This window comes from Macrobrachium rosenbergii, chromosome 2 (assembly GCF_040412425.1).
Source record: "Macrobrachium rosenbergii isolate ZJJX-2024 chromosome 2, ASM4041242v1, whole genome shotgun sequence".
Classification (NCBI taxonomy): Eukaryota; Metazoa; Arthropoda; class Malacostraca; order Decapoda; family Palaemonidae; genus Macrobrachium; species Macrobrachium rosenbergii.
Window position 1 is genome coordinate 30670976 of NC_089742.1, and position 17372 is coordinate 30688347.

The 17372-nt window shown below is 35.9% G+C and overlaps 1 protein-coding gene across 1 annotated transcript in view; it reads right to left on the minus strand.

Moving 5' to 3' along the window:
* Positions 1-5417: 5417 nt before the first annotated feature.
* Positions 5418-17372, minus strand: part of LOC136844637 (homeobox protein DBX1-A-like) — a 47848-nt gene continuing 35893 nt past the window's right edge. The window contains 3 exon segments of the mRNA XM_067113914.1: positions 5418-5885; positions 5887-6140; positions 10594-10820. Coding sequence (XP_066970015.1) covers positions 5555-5885; positions 5887-6140; positions 10594-10820 — 812 coding nt within the window. The 3' untranslated portion in view covers positions 5418-5554.

Sequence of the window (17372 nt, forward strand, 5' to 3'; positions counted from 1 at the left end):
TGGCAATAAATTTGTGGGTAAATAATGATATTTTTGCTGTCAATAAACTTATTGATAAATAATGAGATTGTTGCTGTAAAGAAATTTGTCCTAAGTTCTCATAATGATTTAAGACGAATCAAATTGTTCCTCAATTGCTATCATGAGAGAATGCACTTATGTATGTACCAGTAAGTGAGTGAATATTTTGAGTAAATAAACAAACCATTAATTAAGTAAATATGACATCAAATATGCCGAGACTGCGAATATTTTGCGGATATTTTGGATACAAAAGACACCATTTAAACCGACGTATACTGAGAATCAGTCTTATCTGCTTCATCTCTTCGTATTGACCTGAACAGATTTTAATAAATAGATAAAGAATGACCCAGTAGAAAGTCAAGTTGTTAAGTTACTGATCAGATGAGCTGTCAGCTTACTAAAGGCGAACAGTCATTCGGTCTTCGGTTGGGATAACAGAGTTTGGAAATTAGCAGATATTGGATGAAGGGAATGCCTCATCTACCAGATGTATGTATATATGTATATATATATATATATATATATATATATATATATATATATATATATATATATATATATATATATATATATATATATATATATATATATATATATATATATATGTATATATATATATATATATATATATATATATATATATATATATATATATATACATACATACATACACACATACAGGGTGAACCAAAAGTTGGGTTTGTGTTAGGGTAATACTGTAGCGATGGTGTTTGTTATAACTATGGCATTAAAAAAATTTTCAGTGCCTTTGTATTGTATTAATTAATATAACTGTATACATAATCTCAAAATAAATGTTATCGTTTACTGTCCACCTACTTATATGTACTGTATATTTATATATATATAGATATATCTTAAATTGGTACTGTAATGTATAGGTCTTTGAGAGAACTAATTAGGTTCACATTCTTGTAACATCAACAGGTTAAATTGATTTGCAATTTTTGACCTCTTGCACTTGATTTTCCTGTATGCAATTACTTTCTTGCAATAATATTCAAATATTTCTTAGGTGGTGTTTGCTGGCACTAATTGGCTGGTGCCAGGTCAGGTTAGTCTACTACGGCACAGGCTAGCATAGTTTAAGTCATACCACTCGGTTTAGCCGGCTTTCTTAAGCCAAATTAAACCTGGCCAGCTTACTTTATCAACCTTTGTTTAATCTAGCCTGGCTTAACTTGGCAGTTGTAGTTTAACCTAGCTTAGCTCAGTTTAGCCTAGTAACAAGTAACATTGATCATAAACAATCCAAAATTACAGAGACACTTTTCTATCTATTTTTTTCCAAAAGTTTTTGAAATGCTGCGAAATTGGTTTCGAATTTCGCTCGGTTCCGGATGATTTCATTCTTCCTAATGACCATGGTATTTGAGACGCCAGTTTTCAACATCAGGTCAAGTCGTTCTAGTAGATTCTTTTGGACAAAAAGTCTATTAATTCTTCAGTTCTTAACGTTTTGTGAATAGAACCTTTGTCGTATCCTTCATGATTCTCGAATAGAATTATCAGATTTCATCTCTCTCTCTCTCTCTCTCTCTCTCTCTCTCTCTCTCTCTCTCTCTCTCTCTCTCTCTCTCTCTCTCTCTCTCTCTCTCTCTCTCTCTCTCTCTCTCTCTTATAAATGAGGTTAATCCTGATACTGAAGTTCGGTTAAACCCTCATTAATAATTCTCTGTTATTATTATTATTATTATTATTATTATTATTATTATTATTATTATTATTATTATTATTATTATTTATGGGTCACAGCTTCTGAATTTTCCCCTGTTCCTGATTATCATATGTTCCTTGGGTTACATTCGTAAAAGCAGTTCTGATTCCAAGTTAGCCAGTGAGATTCGGTCAATAAAACAACGGTTTTAATAACTCTGATATGTTTATTATTTTTTTTTTCAAAGGTCACAACAGGAATGGTGGAGAGGTTATTTTAAGAATTCAAGACAGGGGACTCTTTATGATACATACATTGACGAAAGTCCCAAGTATAAAGAACGGGCAGACTTGCAACTCATCCACAAGGTTTAGTTCGTACACCAGCCGCTAGATGTGAGGTCGGTAGCAGATTAAACCATAATTTTACACAAACACACGCAGTCTCAAACGATATTTCTCCATTAATTTGTGCATAACTTTTTTTTTCACTTTTATTGCTTCCCTTAAGTACTTTTTTCTCGTGTTTTCGTCAAAGAAAACTAATTATAAAGGATTCTTCAAACGTCAACAGCGCCACTGACTGCCAGCGGCCGGTGGACGTACTAATATGTAAATAATTCTGTTCTCTTCACTTATATACACCGTTGGAACATTGCTGGAGTCCAGGCTTACTGCAGTAGTCTCTGAAACTCCTTAATAAGGGCGTTTTCTGCTGACGCCACTGGAATGGTTTCATTTTTTTTGGAGATCAGAACGCACTCAGGTGATAAACATAAATTAAGGAGTCTTCGAATCCGAAGTCAAAATCAAACGGTTCGTTTCGAACGATGGCTGATATTAGACGGCGTGGCGCTTTCCTGTTCTCTGTACCTCAGGAGAATGAACGCACCGGAAAGGCCAGAATGGGTCCTCTGAAAAGATATTATGATCTTTTTACCTCCAGAGGAAAATATTAAACATGATGATACTGGAAGTGAGAATCAGTTTGGAAACTTTTGTGCTGTTGAAGTTTCCGAAGATTCACATTTTCTAAACAACAGATAAGATTTATTTCTGTTTATTTTTTTTAAAACAGCTGTTCATTCAGAATATTTCCTGACTATTTCTGAAAGTACACTTCTTAACAGTTTTGAGAATCCTTCCCTACAAATAATAAATAAAAAATATATAGAACATTCTCCTTTTTTTGAGAATTAAGAATCGGTGTACACACATGGTCGAAAAGAAAAAGAAAAAACCCTTATAAGCGTAGAAATGCAAAGCTATATTACATACATACATATATTTATATATCACAATTTCATCGACAGAATATATCGCCATGTTTTGCGTTCATTTGGTCCAATACATCACCTTCTTTGTGAAGAACTCATTACCACTTTCTCATTTCTTCTCTTCTTCATTTCCTCATGTGCGAAAGTTTAAGCAAATACACTTTCTCATTTCTCTTCATTTTCACAGTTTTATTCAAAAGACGATTAAGTAAATATACACATTGATTTATATTTTCATGAAACTCAGCTGTCGTTTTCTGCTCGCTGAGACACAGGAAAGTGAACGCACACAAAACACTTTTAGATATATCAAAACGCGTCCGTGAATATTTTATAATTATTACGAGGTCATCATAGACGTAATTACGTAATTCCAAACTGTCATTTTCTTCATTACTTCGTAATGAGTGTCAGCATCAGAGGGTTTGTTTATGAATAAACAAAACCCATTACTCCTGTTTATTTTCTGTGAGCGATTGCAAATTCCTTTCTGCGATCGTGACAGTTATTTTTTTCTGTGGATTATATTACTTTTTTCTGATAATAATTTTTGCCAGTGTTTTGGGATAATAATTAATTTTACTCTAAAAGTTCGCGTTGCAATTTTTCCGGTTATAAACAGAAAACTTTTTTTTTAACAAATATTTATTATGTCCGCCCATAAAGTATGAATATATTCTTGACATTTATTTACATGTAATGTAAAAAAACCTGTACAGTTAACTTTTTTTTCGTTGTTTTCTGACATTTATTGACGATGAATATAATTTATTGTCACTGAATATAAATCAGAAATATTTTTTGTCATTAACTATTTATTTAACAAATACCACCCAGTGATTTCATTTTCATGTGAAGTTTGTATCGTCGTGAAATATATACATATAGCCCCTACCATCATTTTCCCATACATATAACCGCCACTATCATTTTCCTTGCCAGTTATTCCCTTCAGGACAAGACTAATCCCTCCCAGTTATTTAATTTTCATGTGAAATTTGTATGCATTTTTAAAATTTTTTCTCTCATATATCAAAATAACCCCTTCTAGTGATTTAGTTTTCTCGCCGTGGAAAATACACAACACGCAGTAAATAAATTTCCCTTGACAATAAAATTTACTCCCTCCGGACAAAAATAACCCCTTCCAGTGATTTAATTTTCTTGCAAAATTTTTATATCATTTTTAATATTTTTCCCTTTCTAGTGATTTAGTTTTCCCGTCGTGGAATATACACACACAGTAAATAAATTTTCCCTGACAATTATTCCCTACAGACAAAAACAACCAGTTCCAGTGATTTAATTTTCCTGTGAAATGTGAATTTATTTTTCATATTTTTTCTATCGTATATCAAAATAACCCCTTCTAGTGATTTAGTTTTCCCGCCGTGGAATATGCGCACATAAATAATTTTCCCCTGACAACTATTCCCTAACGAATTTTCCTGTTGAATTTTAATTTATTTTTAATATTTTTTCTATCGTATATCAAAATAACCTCTTCTAGTGATTTAGTTTTCCCGTCGTGGTATATACACACATACTGTAGTAAATAAATTTCTCCTGACAATAGAATTTATTCCCTAGGGACAAAAATATTCTCTTCCAGTGATTTAATTTTCTTGTGAAATTTATATATAATTTTCATATTTTTCTTATACATCAAAGTAACCCCTTCTAGTGATTTAGTTTTCCCGTCGTGGAATATGCATACATAGTAAATAAATTTCCCCCGACAATAAAATTTATTCCCTGCAGACAAAAATAACCCCCTTCCAGTGATTTAATTCTTCGCCCGGCAGCAAACATACACACACAATGTTTATGGCGGTGATAATGTTAGTTATTAGGACACGTCATGTGCAATTAATGAATTGTTATTCATGTCAAAAGGGGTGGTGGGATGCCTTCACCCTATGATTATAATCACCCAGTAATTTGATTTGATGGCTCTTTTTTTTTTTATTTTGAACGCTGGGTGAACATTTATATATGTTATTTGTTTGTTTATTTTTTTCTGGTTGGTTTGAATGTTTTTTTTTTTTTGCTTCGAGGGTGAAGCATTACGTTGGGATGTTTTTTGTTTGTGATTTAACTTTTCTGTGTTTTTTTGTGCTTGTTTATGATTTCGTTTGTGAGTGTGTGTGTGTGTTTGTGAGAGTGCTTTTTATGTTTTTTTTCTGTGTTGGTCATTTGGAACTTTTTTTTTTTTTTTTGCGTCGAGGGTGAAGCATTATGTTGGGCGATGTTGTTTACTTGGACTGAGTTTTCTCTGTTTGCTTTTGTTCGTGATTTCGTTTGTTTGTGTGGGTGTGTATGTGAGTGTTGGTTCGAGTGCATGGGTTTGTTTAGACAATCATTTCTTACGGTAAACGCTGAAGCAGGTACATTTATAAGATAATCGAGATTCGATATCGACGTCGAAACCAAAAAATGTCGATAGATTTAGAAAAAAAAAAAAACTTAAATCTTAGTTATTACTGATACAAGACGCCAAAAAAAAAAAAAAATCACAAAGATCGAAAAAGAAAGATCCGCGTCTTTCGCTTTTCAGGACGATCAATCAATAATTAATCATTGTCACTGTCCTCGTTGTTGGAAACGACGAGGTCGTCGGTGACGTTGATGTCCTCGTCGGAATAATCCCCTTCCCCATCGGCGTAAGGGAAGGCGTAGGCGGTGGGGGGTTTCCCGTAGGAGGAGAGGGAGGTGAGGTCCTTGATCTGAATCTTCCCCGGCAGGGACGCCGCCAGGGAGGACACGTAGTCCCGCCCGTGTTGGACGGGGGGCGGTGGCTGAGTAGGAGCGCCGGCGGGAGGGGCGCCCCCTTGGAAACCTCCTCCTCCTCCAACGACGTCGTCGCCGCCTCCGCCGCCGCCGCCGCCGCCGCGCCCCCTGGAAGTGCTGCTCCTTGTGGGAGACTCCCAGGTGGTCCTTCGGGCCGTGGAGGTGGGAGTCGTCCTGTTGTTGCGACGTGTTGTCTTCCTTGGCGCCGTTGGTTGTCGTTGTTCTTCGCTCGTCGGCCACGTCGGAGAGGTCCGGGTTTGGGTTGTTCTTCGTCGGGAGAGTCTGTTCCCGAGAGCCGCCCGAGGCCAGCAGTTCCCTCTCCTTCGAGTTTCTCCACTTCATCCTTCTGTTCTGGAACCAGATTTTGACCTTTGGGAGAAGAAGAGAGAAAAATGAGATATGGACGAGTAATAGATGGAGGAATAAGGAAATAAAATAAAATAGTTGATGGACGAATAAGGAAATTGGGCAAAAAGAACATAATAATGGTAAGATAAGAAAAGTAACCTATGGACGAATAAGAAAATCAGGAGAAAAGAAAATAAATGGACTAAGAAAAAAAAAGAAATAAGAAAAATAACATATTGACGAATAAGAAAATCAGAGGAAAGACAGGCAACATATGGATGAATAAGGAAATCAGAAAAAAATGATAGATGGACGAATAAGGAGCTCAGAAAAAAAGAAAGTTAAAGATTGGCGAATAAGGAACCCAGAAAACAAGAAAATAAAAGACTGGCGAATAAGGTAATCAGAAAACAAGGAAATAAAAGATTGACGAGTAAGGAACTCAGCAAAAAGAAATTAACAGATGGATAAATAAGAAAATAAGGTTTGTACCTGCTGGAAGAAAGTGGCCATGTATATGTTAGCTGGAAAAGAAAAAAGTAATGTTTATGTTTTGGGAACAAGTACATTATGATGTTTTGGACCTGGATGTTTACTTTTTGGGAATATCGGTAGTAATCGTGACTAAATATTGCTGTCTGAATGAGTTGGTGTGAATTTAAGTGAAAATGTAAATATAGTAAGAAATATAGATATTGTAATCCTTATCTATATACTTCTTCTTGTTTTGACCTTATTAGTGCCAGTGTATAGCAGGGTCGGCCGCTCGAGTCAACTTTCTCCATCTGTTCCTTGCATCTTCTTCTTCCCCCAGTCCCACCTGACCCATATCCCTCCTCACCACATCCATCCAACTGATTCGCTGACGCTCCACACTCCTAATAATCACTGGCGTGTTCTTAGCTCTCTTGATTGGTTCCACCTCCCTTCTTATTACATGGCCATAGTATCTAAGACGAACTGCCCTAGCCTTCTCCTTTACATTACATATACCACACATTTACATTACATACACCACAAAATAAGTCTTACCTATATACTAGTGTCTCAACTTCAATGTCTCAGCTTTGAAGTGCAAGGCCAAAAAAAAAATTAAGCTGTGATTGAAGAAGAAAAAGAAGAAAAGAAGACCAAACTTCTTCCTTTGTCGGAAATGGAGATGTATTTCTCAGTCTGTCTGTCTGTGTCCTACACCGTACTAAGTTTCATTTGACAGTTGTCAATGAAAAGAAACATTTAGCAATGACCCGAGGAAGGTACGTGATGGTGTATTTGCGTAGATGATATATTTGTGTAATGCTGGATGAAAATAATGGTTATTTAGACCTTACCCTTTTATACGTGATGGTCTTAATATTGCATCAAATATATATATATATATATATATATATATATATATATATATATATATATATATATATATATATATATATATATATACTATATATATAATATATTATATTTATGCTAAATATTTGCACATTACTATAAATACTTTCTTCAATAAATAATTCATTCATTCACTCATCATTCATTCATTTATTCATTCACTCCCTCATTCATTCATTCATTCATTATGGTTACGGTTCTCAAAAATCAATGGTGAAAGATATCTACACACAACCTAGGACCAACTTAGTGCGAATTATGAGCGCGGGGTATTAGAAGCTCCTCTTCCTCGGAGGATATATTGCAGCAAATAGTTCATGACGGTACAAGGCACTCATTATAATTACGAAATTCCTCAAGGCACTCCTTTGGGGCTCATTGTATTTGCGCCATTATGTTGCCCTCATGCATCACGAAAGGCCCGTGTTGCAGGGAGAGAGAGAGAGAGAGAAAGAGAGAGAGAGAGAGAGAGAGAGAGAGAGAGAGAGACCTTATAAGCCACCTACTTCGATGCACTTTACGACTTGGCACTTATGAGTTGCCAGGGGTGGGGGTTGGGGGAGGGTGATTGGGTGAGAGGACCAGCATAGGACCCTTCCTTTTAGTTATAGTAGTGAGGTAGTGTTGTGAAAGGTTAGTTAAATTCGACATTTATACAGTATATATATGTATATATATATATATATATATACATATATATATGATGTATATATATATGTATATATATATATATATATACACAGTATATACTGTATATATATATATATATATATATATATATATATATATATATAATATATTATATATTTCTATATATTTATATATATATATGTGTGTGTTAAAAGAGAGAGAGAGAGAGAGAGAGAGAAAATTAATATCATTTACAAGTCTTGTATTGTTTCTGTTTGCGTAGGGGGAGTGGTTGGGGCGGGAGTGACAACGCCGACGACCACCCCCCATAATTAAGTGGCGAGATCTTGGAGTCTTTCATTACAATCTATATCACACACCCACGCCCACACACTCACACGCCCACACACCCACACCCACACGCCCACACACCCGCATCCGAAATCTACACCCACCCAGTCCGTCCCCCGACAAGGCCAGTAATAATATCCGGCGTAATAAATAGAGACGACGCTGACGACAGCTGGTGCGAACATGAGGTTGTTGCTAATGATGAGAGGCGCCTGTTATTAGGGAGGGGGAGAAGGGGGCGCCGCTCCCCGTCGCGCCGATGCTGCCTCCTTCCCCTCCCCTCCCCTCTGCCCCCACCTTCCTCGCTCCTTCCCTCCCCGTCACAAAAGAGAGGGAAAGTAAGGCGCAAAAAAAAAAAAATGTGGTAAAAAAGAAAAGATCTGGGAAGAATGTATGGAAAAATATTTAGAGGAAGAAAAGATCTGGGAAAGCTATGGAAAAATATTTAGGGGAAAAAAAGATTTCGGAAAACTATGGAAAAAATTGTAGGAAAAAAGTTTTGGGAAAATTGTATGGAAAAATATTTAGGGGGAAAAAAGATTTGGGAAAACCGTATGAAAAAAAATTTTAGGGAAAAAACTTGGGAAAATGTACGGAAAAAGATTTAAGGAAAAAACCTGGGAAAAATATATGTAAAAAAGATGGAGGGGAAAAAAGAATCGGGGAAATGAGGCGCGAAAATAAAGAGCTTGGAAATAATCGCGAAAAATGAAAATGGTAAAATAAAGAGTCGCGAAATACTCTTAAGAAAAATTTGGGTACAATGTATGAAAAAAGATTTAAGGAATATGGCCAAGAAAAAAAATTATTTGGGGAAAAAAGTTCCGAAAATATAGAGCTTGGAAATAAAAGTCGTGGAAAATATTGGAAATAAGGCGCGAAAAATAAAACTGGTAAAATGAGTCACGGAAAATCTTTTGAAGTGGAGAGCGGAAAAGTGAAATGAGGAAATAAGACGCGACAGGAACCGGCTGGGAAATAGGAATTCTAAAAGAACACCAGGAAAATAAGGCTTTAGCAAAGACAATAAGAAACAGGAAATGAGGTTTGACACCGAAAATAAGGAATCAGGAAAACAGCGCTTAAAAGAATAGAAACAGGAAAATGAGGTTTTGAAGAGAAAAAAAAAAGAAAATAAGGCTTACAGAGGGAAAAAAACAACAAAATAAGGCTTTAAGGAGAAAAAAGCAGCAAAGTAAGACTTTAAAGAGAAAAAGAACATGATTATAAGGCTTTAAAGAGGAAAGAAAGCGTGAAAATAGCGCACGGGAATATAAGGAAATCGAGTGGCGAAAAGAAAATGGAAAATAGGATGTGAAGAAAAGTAAACCGTTGAAATGCTTGGCACATGTATGAAACAGGTCTTTGGTACTGGGACGTATTTATGGTACAAGTCTCTGTACTGAGTCATAGGAAACCCGTACAAAACGAATCTGACTTTGGTGGGAACTGTGAACTTTAGAGTCTTACTTGTACAAATCAAGTCTATGTACAGGGAAATGTAAGAAGCATATTTTCCTTTCTGCTCTGGTACTGATTCACTCAACCCCCGTAGAGGGGCATTACTTAAGGTTCTTTACAGCGTGCCTTCGGCCTCGAGCTGCAGCCCGTTTCGTTCCTTTTACTGTACATCCTTTCATATTCTCCCTTCCATCTTACTTTCCACCCTCTCCTAACAATTGATTCATAGTGCAACTGCTTTGAGGTTTTCTTCCTGTTACACCTTTTACACTTTTACTGTCAATTTCAGTTTCAGCGCTGAATGACCTCATTGGTCCCAGTGCTTGGCCTGTGGCCTAAATTTTATATTCATTTCAGTTCAGTTCAGTTGATTCAATAGACACAAGTGCAAGGACCGTATATATAGAACATATTTTTGCTAGATTTGCAAAAAATTAAAGCGCAAGTTTCTGCACTAATTGTTGTCCGCTGTCCATGCCTTTGTCGTCATTTTTTTTTTCATCTCTCCGCCACTTAGCTGAGATGCAGAAGACAACAGATTATGCCTCCTTCAAGGAATTAAACTTAAAATATTAAAAATAAACATGAAGCAGTAAACATTTATGAAACATTTACCTGTGAGTCAAACATTTTTCAATCGTACCTGTGAGTCCTTGAGTCCCAGTTTCTCCGCCAGCTTCTTTCTGTCCGGTTTACTGATGTACTTCTGCACCTGGAATCTGTCTTCCAGACCCTTGCGCTGGAAGTCGCTGAAGACCGCCCGTCTCAGCATCCCTCTCCGAGGCTTGCCCCTCACACCGACGCCCATAGCCGCCCACGGGAAGGTGCTAGGGAGGGGAACGCCTCCCATGCCGCCCACGTTGCCGTATACTGCAGAGAAACAAGATGGGCGTGAGCGTTCGGCTGGAGGTCATTGCAATCTTGTGATTGCATTTTAGTATTTTGAAATTTAAAAGTATAAGATAGATGCCTGGAATGATTTATGAATATTACTGTTAATAGGAACAATGATAGAATTGACAAGAGGGCAAGTAATGACTAATATTATTGCTAATAGAGACGATGGCAAAATGGACAGTATTGCAAGCAATGAAATTATGTGTGATTTGTTCGGGTGATTATGTTAATTCTGAACTAAGGAATTTTGCATAACGAAAGGACATTGTCAGTAATGTAGTGTGATTTTCTCATAGTAATTCTGACCCAGGAAAATGGTTAATTGAAGGAAGGTCATTAAAAAATGTAGTGTGGATTTCTCAGTCTGTCAGAGAAGCGAGAAGAAAATATGATGAAACTGGTTTAGATAATCGAATAACAGATAAACACTCCGTAGCGGGGTAATGCCTTCAGTGCACCTCATACGGTGCACTGTAGGCATTACTTTGCAGCGTGCCTTCGACCCCTAGCTGCAACCCCTTCCGTTTCTTTTACCGTCCCTCCTTTCATATTCTCTTTCTTCCATCTTACTTTCAACCCTCGCCAAATAATTGATTCATAGTGCAACTGCGAGGTTTTCCTGTTACGCCTTTCAAACCTTTTACTGTCAATTTTCGTTTCAGCACTGAATGACCTCACTGGTCCCAGTGCTTGGCCTTTGGCCTAAATTCTATATTCAGTTCAGTTCAAAATATAATGAAACTGGTTTAGATAATCGTACAACAGATGAACAAGTGAAAGAGATAAAGAAAGTGCATTCACAGCAGTGGCAGTAATATTATCATTAGATTGTGCTTTCATACGTGCTTGCATCATTGAAAACTGTATATTGCATAACTGACTGTCTGCTCATACATTGCAGTTATACAGTTCACTGTTAACTAGTAGATGCTCGTTACCGCTCGCATTTGCTAGTTCCCACATCCGTACCAGACCCATACCCAAACCTACATCTGCATCATACCCATACCCAGTTCTCTACCAGACGCGACTCTATTCGCAAAGGTCACCTTCAGAGCCTAGACGCTCGCATTACCTTCATTTGAAAAGATATTTAAAAGATAAATGTCTATTTAAAAAAAAAAACAATGAACCCACAAGGATTTTCCCAAATGATTCTCTCTAAATGTCCGCCAGAACAGAATGTGATACGAGAGGAATGATATGAATGCACGGCTCATTTCACGGGGTGGAATTTTTGCGAAAAGGATCACCGCATGACAAGTTCATTTACATGCAGTCTTCGCAAATAATTGACGTTGATGCTCTGAAGTGGAAGAGGGGCTGGAATAACACTTTTAAAGGCAGTGGCAGTGTGCTGTTCTGTTGTCTTAATTTTGTTGTTTATTAGTGCGTTTATTCATTGTTATTTTTTTATTTGTCTCTGTTCTTCGTTTGTTATTTTTTCCACATTTTTTATATACCTTCATACACTTCTGTACTATGGAAGCTTAAAACTTACAAGTCTGCAGAATGAGAATAAGGGTACCTTGCCGAGAGATTCAGGAATGTAGGTAACGTGCATAGTTCATATCGACCTCTTTTGTATTACCGTCATTTTTGACGGTATGGATGTGCTGTAAAAGCAATAATGATGTAACTTATGTTCAGAAAAAAGCAAAATTTATTCAGTTAATGTTTGGAAAATGTATGACGTCTTTTATTTCCTATGACCTGAAACTGCTATTAAGTTCATCTCATTTCCAAAGGCTTCAGTTTGTATCAATCTAATTTTCAATTGAAGATTGACAACATTTTTTGGGGGGTATGAATCATAAATATGATGTTTAGTTGGTATGATAATAAATATGAACGATATTGACCAGTCGTTTAAAGCCTGTAAGCCTGGCTTGCCCGAATTAAAACATAATCCATTTTGCTTGTTTTTAGTTGTCTGTAAAAGAAAACTATTGTCCCGGCTTTGTCAGTCCGTCAGCTTTTTTTTCTTTCCGCCCTCAGATCTTGATAACTACTGAGAGCTAGAGGGCTGCAAATTGGTTGGTTGATCATCCACCCTCTAATCATCAAACATACCAAATTGCAGCCCTCTAGCCTCAGTAGTTTTTATTTTATTTAAGGTTAACGTTAGCCACGGTCGTGCGTCTGGCATCGCTATAGGACAGGCCACCACCGGCCCGTGGCTGGAGGCTTTATGGCACGCGGCTCATAAAGCATTATACTCTGTACAGAAAACTTGATTGCGCTGAAGAAACTTGGGCGCATTTTTTACTTGTTTTTCATAGTTCCTATTCGAGACAGATTATAAAACAGTCTACGGAAGCCAAAGATGAAGACTAATTTAGTTAAATTTTAGAAATAATATAAACCCGTTTCAGCCCTAAACAAATAAACACACCTCAAAAAAAATACTTTTGTTCCTTGTTTTTTTTTTTTCCCCGTACTGAAATCGGTCTCCCTCACAACGCACGCAACTCAGGAATTTTGACATTGTTCGATATATATATATATTTTTTTTTTTTTCTAAAATAAAAGGTATTTTGAAACCAGCAAAGTGAATATTTACACGTAAATTGAAAATCCTCTCGCCAATCACGGAACCTTACTGCAAGCGCTCACTTTTCTCTCTCTCTCTCTCTCTCTCTCTCTCTCTCTCTCTCTCTCTCTCTCTCTCTCTCTCTCTCTCTCTCTCTCTCTCTGCTCTGCTCTGCTCTGTAAATTGAATTGGTAATTTTGTGTTATGACCGCCATCATCAATTTGGGAAATGAAAAATGATTTTTCGTATCTACAATTCCCTCCCGTGATGATTTCAGCCACATTTTCGCTCCGGTCTTAACGCCGCGCCTTCCCCAGAATTGGTCGCTGTTGGTCGCTTCTGGTCGTTTGCTGACGGTGAAGGCTGGGTTGTGATATACTATATAATATAAGCTTTTGTTGGGGGTTATTAGGATCGAGTTGACCTGTCGCTTCGGTAATGGGAAAAATTCATTTCGAATTTTAAGATCGGATTTGGACCTGGGCAATGGTGGTCTTTTGGCGATTGCTGTATTTTAGGGAGAGAGAGAGAGAGAGAGAGAGAGAGAGAGAGAGAGAGAGAGAGATTGGTTTTCATTTAGGAACTGGAGATCTCGGTCGTTGTTCAAAAAGATGATAACTCAAACTGTATCATTTGAAATTGTATCACCTGCCTTTAGCGGCAGCGTTGCTACAGTCAGTAGAGACAAACCTATAACGTTTTAACTCGATTGTCATTGGTTGAGGTGGTACACACACATTTATGTATATATATACATACAAATAAATAAATATATATATACATTATAATTTATATATTATATGTTTATATATGTATGTATGTATATTTACATACAAATATATAAACAAATATATATATATATATATATATATATATATATATATAAATAAACATATATATGTATATTTACACACAGATAAGTAAATATATATATACATATACATGTATCTATAGATATATATTTATAAACATATGTATGTACAGTATATATATATATATATTATATATATATATATATATATATATATATATATATATATATATATATATATATATATATATATATATATATATTTATAAACGTATATATGTAAATTTACACACAAATGAATAATTATATATTATACATATATATACATACATACATACATACATAAATACGTGATACATGCATACATATATGTTTGCTTGTGCGCGCACGTGCTTCTTGCAAATCGATAACGGAGTAATAAATAAAAAAAAAACACCATGAGGAAAAAAACACGAAAAAAGGAGAGAGAAGGGAAAAAAAAAAACTGCATGAAAACTCTAATAGCAAGAGATAATTTTTGCAGGACATCCCCAGCGTCGGGGAGGGGGGAGGGTAACAGGACAACATGCACCACCACCAAAAATATATATTCCCCCTTTCCACTCTCTTCCTTTCAACCACCTTTTGGTCGGTGTGTTTTCGCCTCTGGAGCAGGACAAGCTGGGGATTTGGGTGGGGTTCTCTCTCTCTCTCTCTCTCTCTCTCTCTCTCTCTCTCTCCCTTGCCAAGGGACCACAACAAGAACATTGTGCAATCTCTGACATATACAGCCACACCTCCACTAACATGCCTCCCCTCCCACTTCCCCTTCCCCCCCTCCCCTGGCCTAGGTGTTTGTGCGTTTGTTCGTTTGTACATCTGGCCTGTCTGAACCACCTTCCCCTTTCCAAACCTTACATTTCTAAGCTACTGTATTTCCTTAACTTTTTTTTTATTTCATGTCTGTTGCTGATATACATGATAAGAATGATTTTCTAACAGTTTATTAGAGCGCAAGTTTCTGTTCATTCTTAAATACAGCTTCGTTTTGCAGTGAAGTCAGTTTAGTCGTTCGTGCATCTATAAATACACTAGAAGTGTTTACTTTCGCACACAAGACACATACGTACATGCAACCATTTCATCTTATAATTTGACGAGAAACAACATCAAGAAACGCTGAGATTGTGGATTTTTCAAATTAAAAATGTTTCGTCATTGTTATCAGATATAGCGAAATTAGAAAGAGTTACTGTTTAATCGAAAATTTGGGGTTTAAATAAAAACTTGAATGTTACTCATTTGCATTATCTTTTTTACCAGTGATATCTGCCATATATATTTATTCTTTTGATCTATTACGTAATCTTCATCTTCAACATTTCATCTCCCACCCTGTGATGAATCGTGTAATATGCTTCTCTTATAACCAAACTCAAATTGGATAATGTTATTATTTTATTTACTTCATCATGCAGTTTTACAAGAAGATTATTTAGGCTGCAAAAAAAAAAAAATAATAAAATAAAACAAAAAACAGCAAAAAAATGCGCCGAAGTTTCTTTGGCGCAATTGAGTTTTCTGCACAGTCGCTACAGCTGATAATCAAGGCCACCGAAAATAGATCTGTCTTTCGGTGGTCTCGGTATAATGCTTCACGAGCCGCGGCCCATGAAACTTTAACCACGGCCCGGTGGTGACCTATCCTATAACGTTGCCAGAAGCACGATTATGGCTCAATTTAACCTTAAATAAAATCAAAACTACTGTGGCTAGAAGGCTGCAATTTGGTATGTTTATTGATTGGAGGGTGGATGATCGACGTACCAGTTTGCAGCCCTCTAGCCTCAGTAGCGGACAGGATGAAGTGCGGACAGGATAAAGTGCGGACGGACAGACAAAGCCGGTACAACAGTTTTCTTTTACAGAAAACTAAAAAACAATCTGGACATATTCTTTCATAAACACTGACAACTCTCCTGAACGTCATCTGGATAATATTCCATGAATTTTATACGTCTGTCTAGGTACAGTTTAATTATTATTTAATTATTCGATTTAATCATTCATTTACTTGAGGGCCACTTGCGAGAAATAGGTAATTTTTTTTTTTTTTGGCGAGATAGTCAGGGTATTTACTAGATTCCTACACCCCCCCCCTTCGCCCCCCCCTAAGGACGGCAACAGAAACAATAATAGTAATAAAATGAAGAAGTGGAAATTAGGTGAAGATTATGACGATGATGATATTGATGAAATTAATAAAAGAAAATATGTCGCTGTTGATGATGTAGTTGTAATATAGGTAATTCAGTATAATAATAATAATAATAATAATAATAATAATAATTAATAATATCATTATTATTATTATTATTATTATTATTATTATTATTATTATTGTTAATGATAATTAAAATAATAATAATATAATATTAATATAAAATAATAATAATAATAATAATGATAGTAATATTATTATTATTATTTTCCAATAGTCTTTTTGACACTGTTGTCAATTAGCGTGATACTATAGAAACTATCTTAATAATAATAATAATAGCCTTGATTTGACGTCGGGATCGAGAATTCAGTGGAGTTAGCGGCGTTACCCACTGGCCCAGTGGTAACGCCCTTGCTTTCCACCTGAGAGACCAGTCGATCCCGACGTGAGTCAGAAATTTATTTCTGTTCCACACGTGATTGTGTAAAGCTGATGATTTCATTGGCCAATAATAATACAAATAATACACACAATAATAATAATATAAACTGACAATATCAATAGCTGTAATAAAAGGTGGGGCAGAAGCCAATGAAAAAAAGTAAGTGAGAGATTTCGTATATATTTTATTTAACAGCAAAAACACTTCCCACCGAAAACGAAACGGAACTTGATTTAATTATAACAGAGTTGCCTCATTTATAAGGATGCAGCCACTGATAGATTTGATTCTTTTTCTGGGGAAAACGGCGTTTATTCATTCATTTATTTTATTTTCGTTTAATTACCTCATCAGCGGGACTTGCAAATAGTCTGTTAATTGATTACCTCTTGCTTGTGTTGATTTTTATCATTGTTTTTTTACGTACGTGATTTTAGTTATTTATTCTCATATTTTATTTCTTTTTTATTTTGTAAGAGTCGTTGTTAGTTTTTTGGATGACTATTTTTATTGTCCTTTATTTTATTCCAAGACT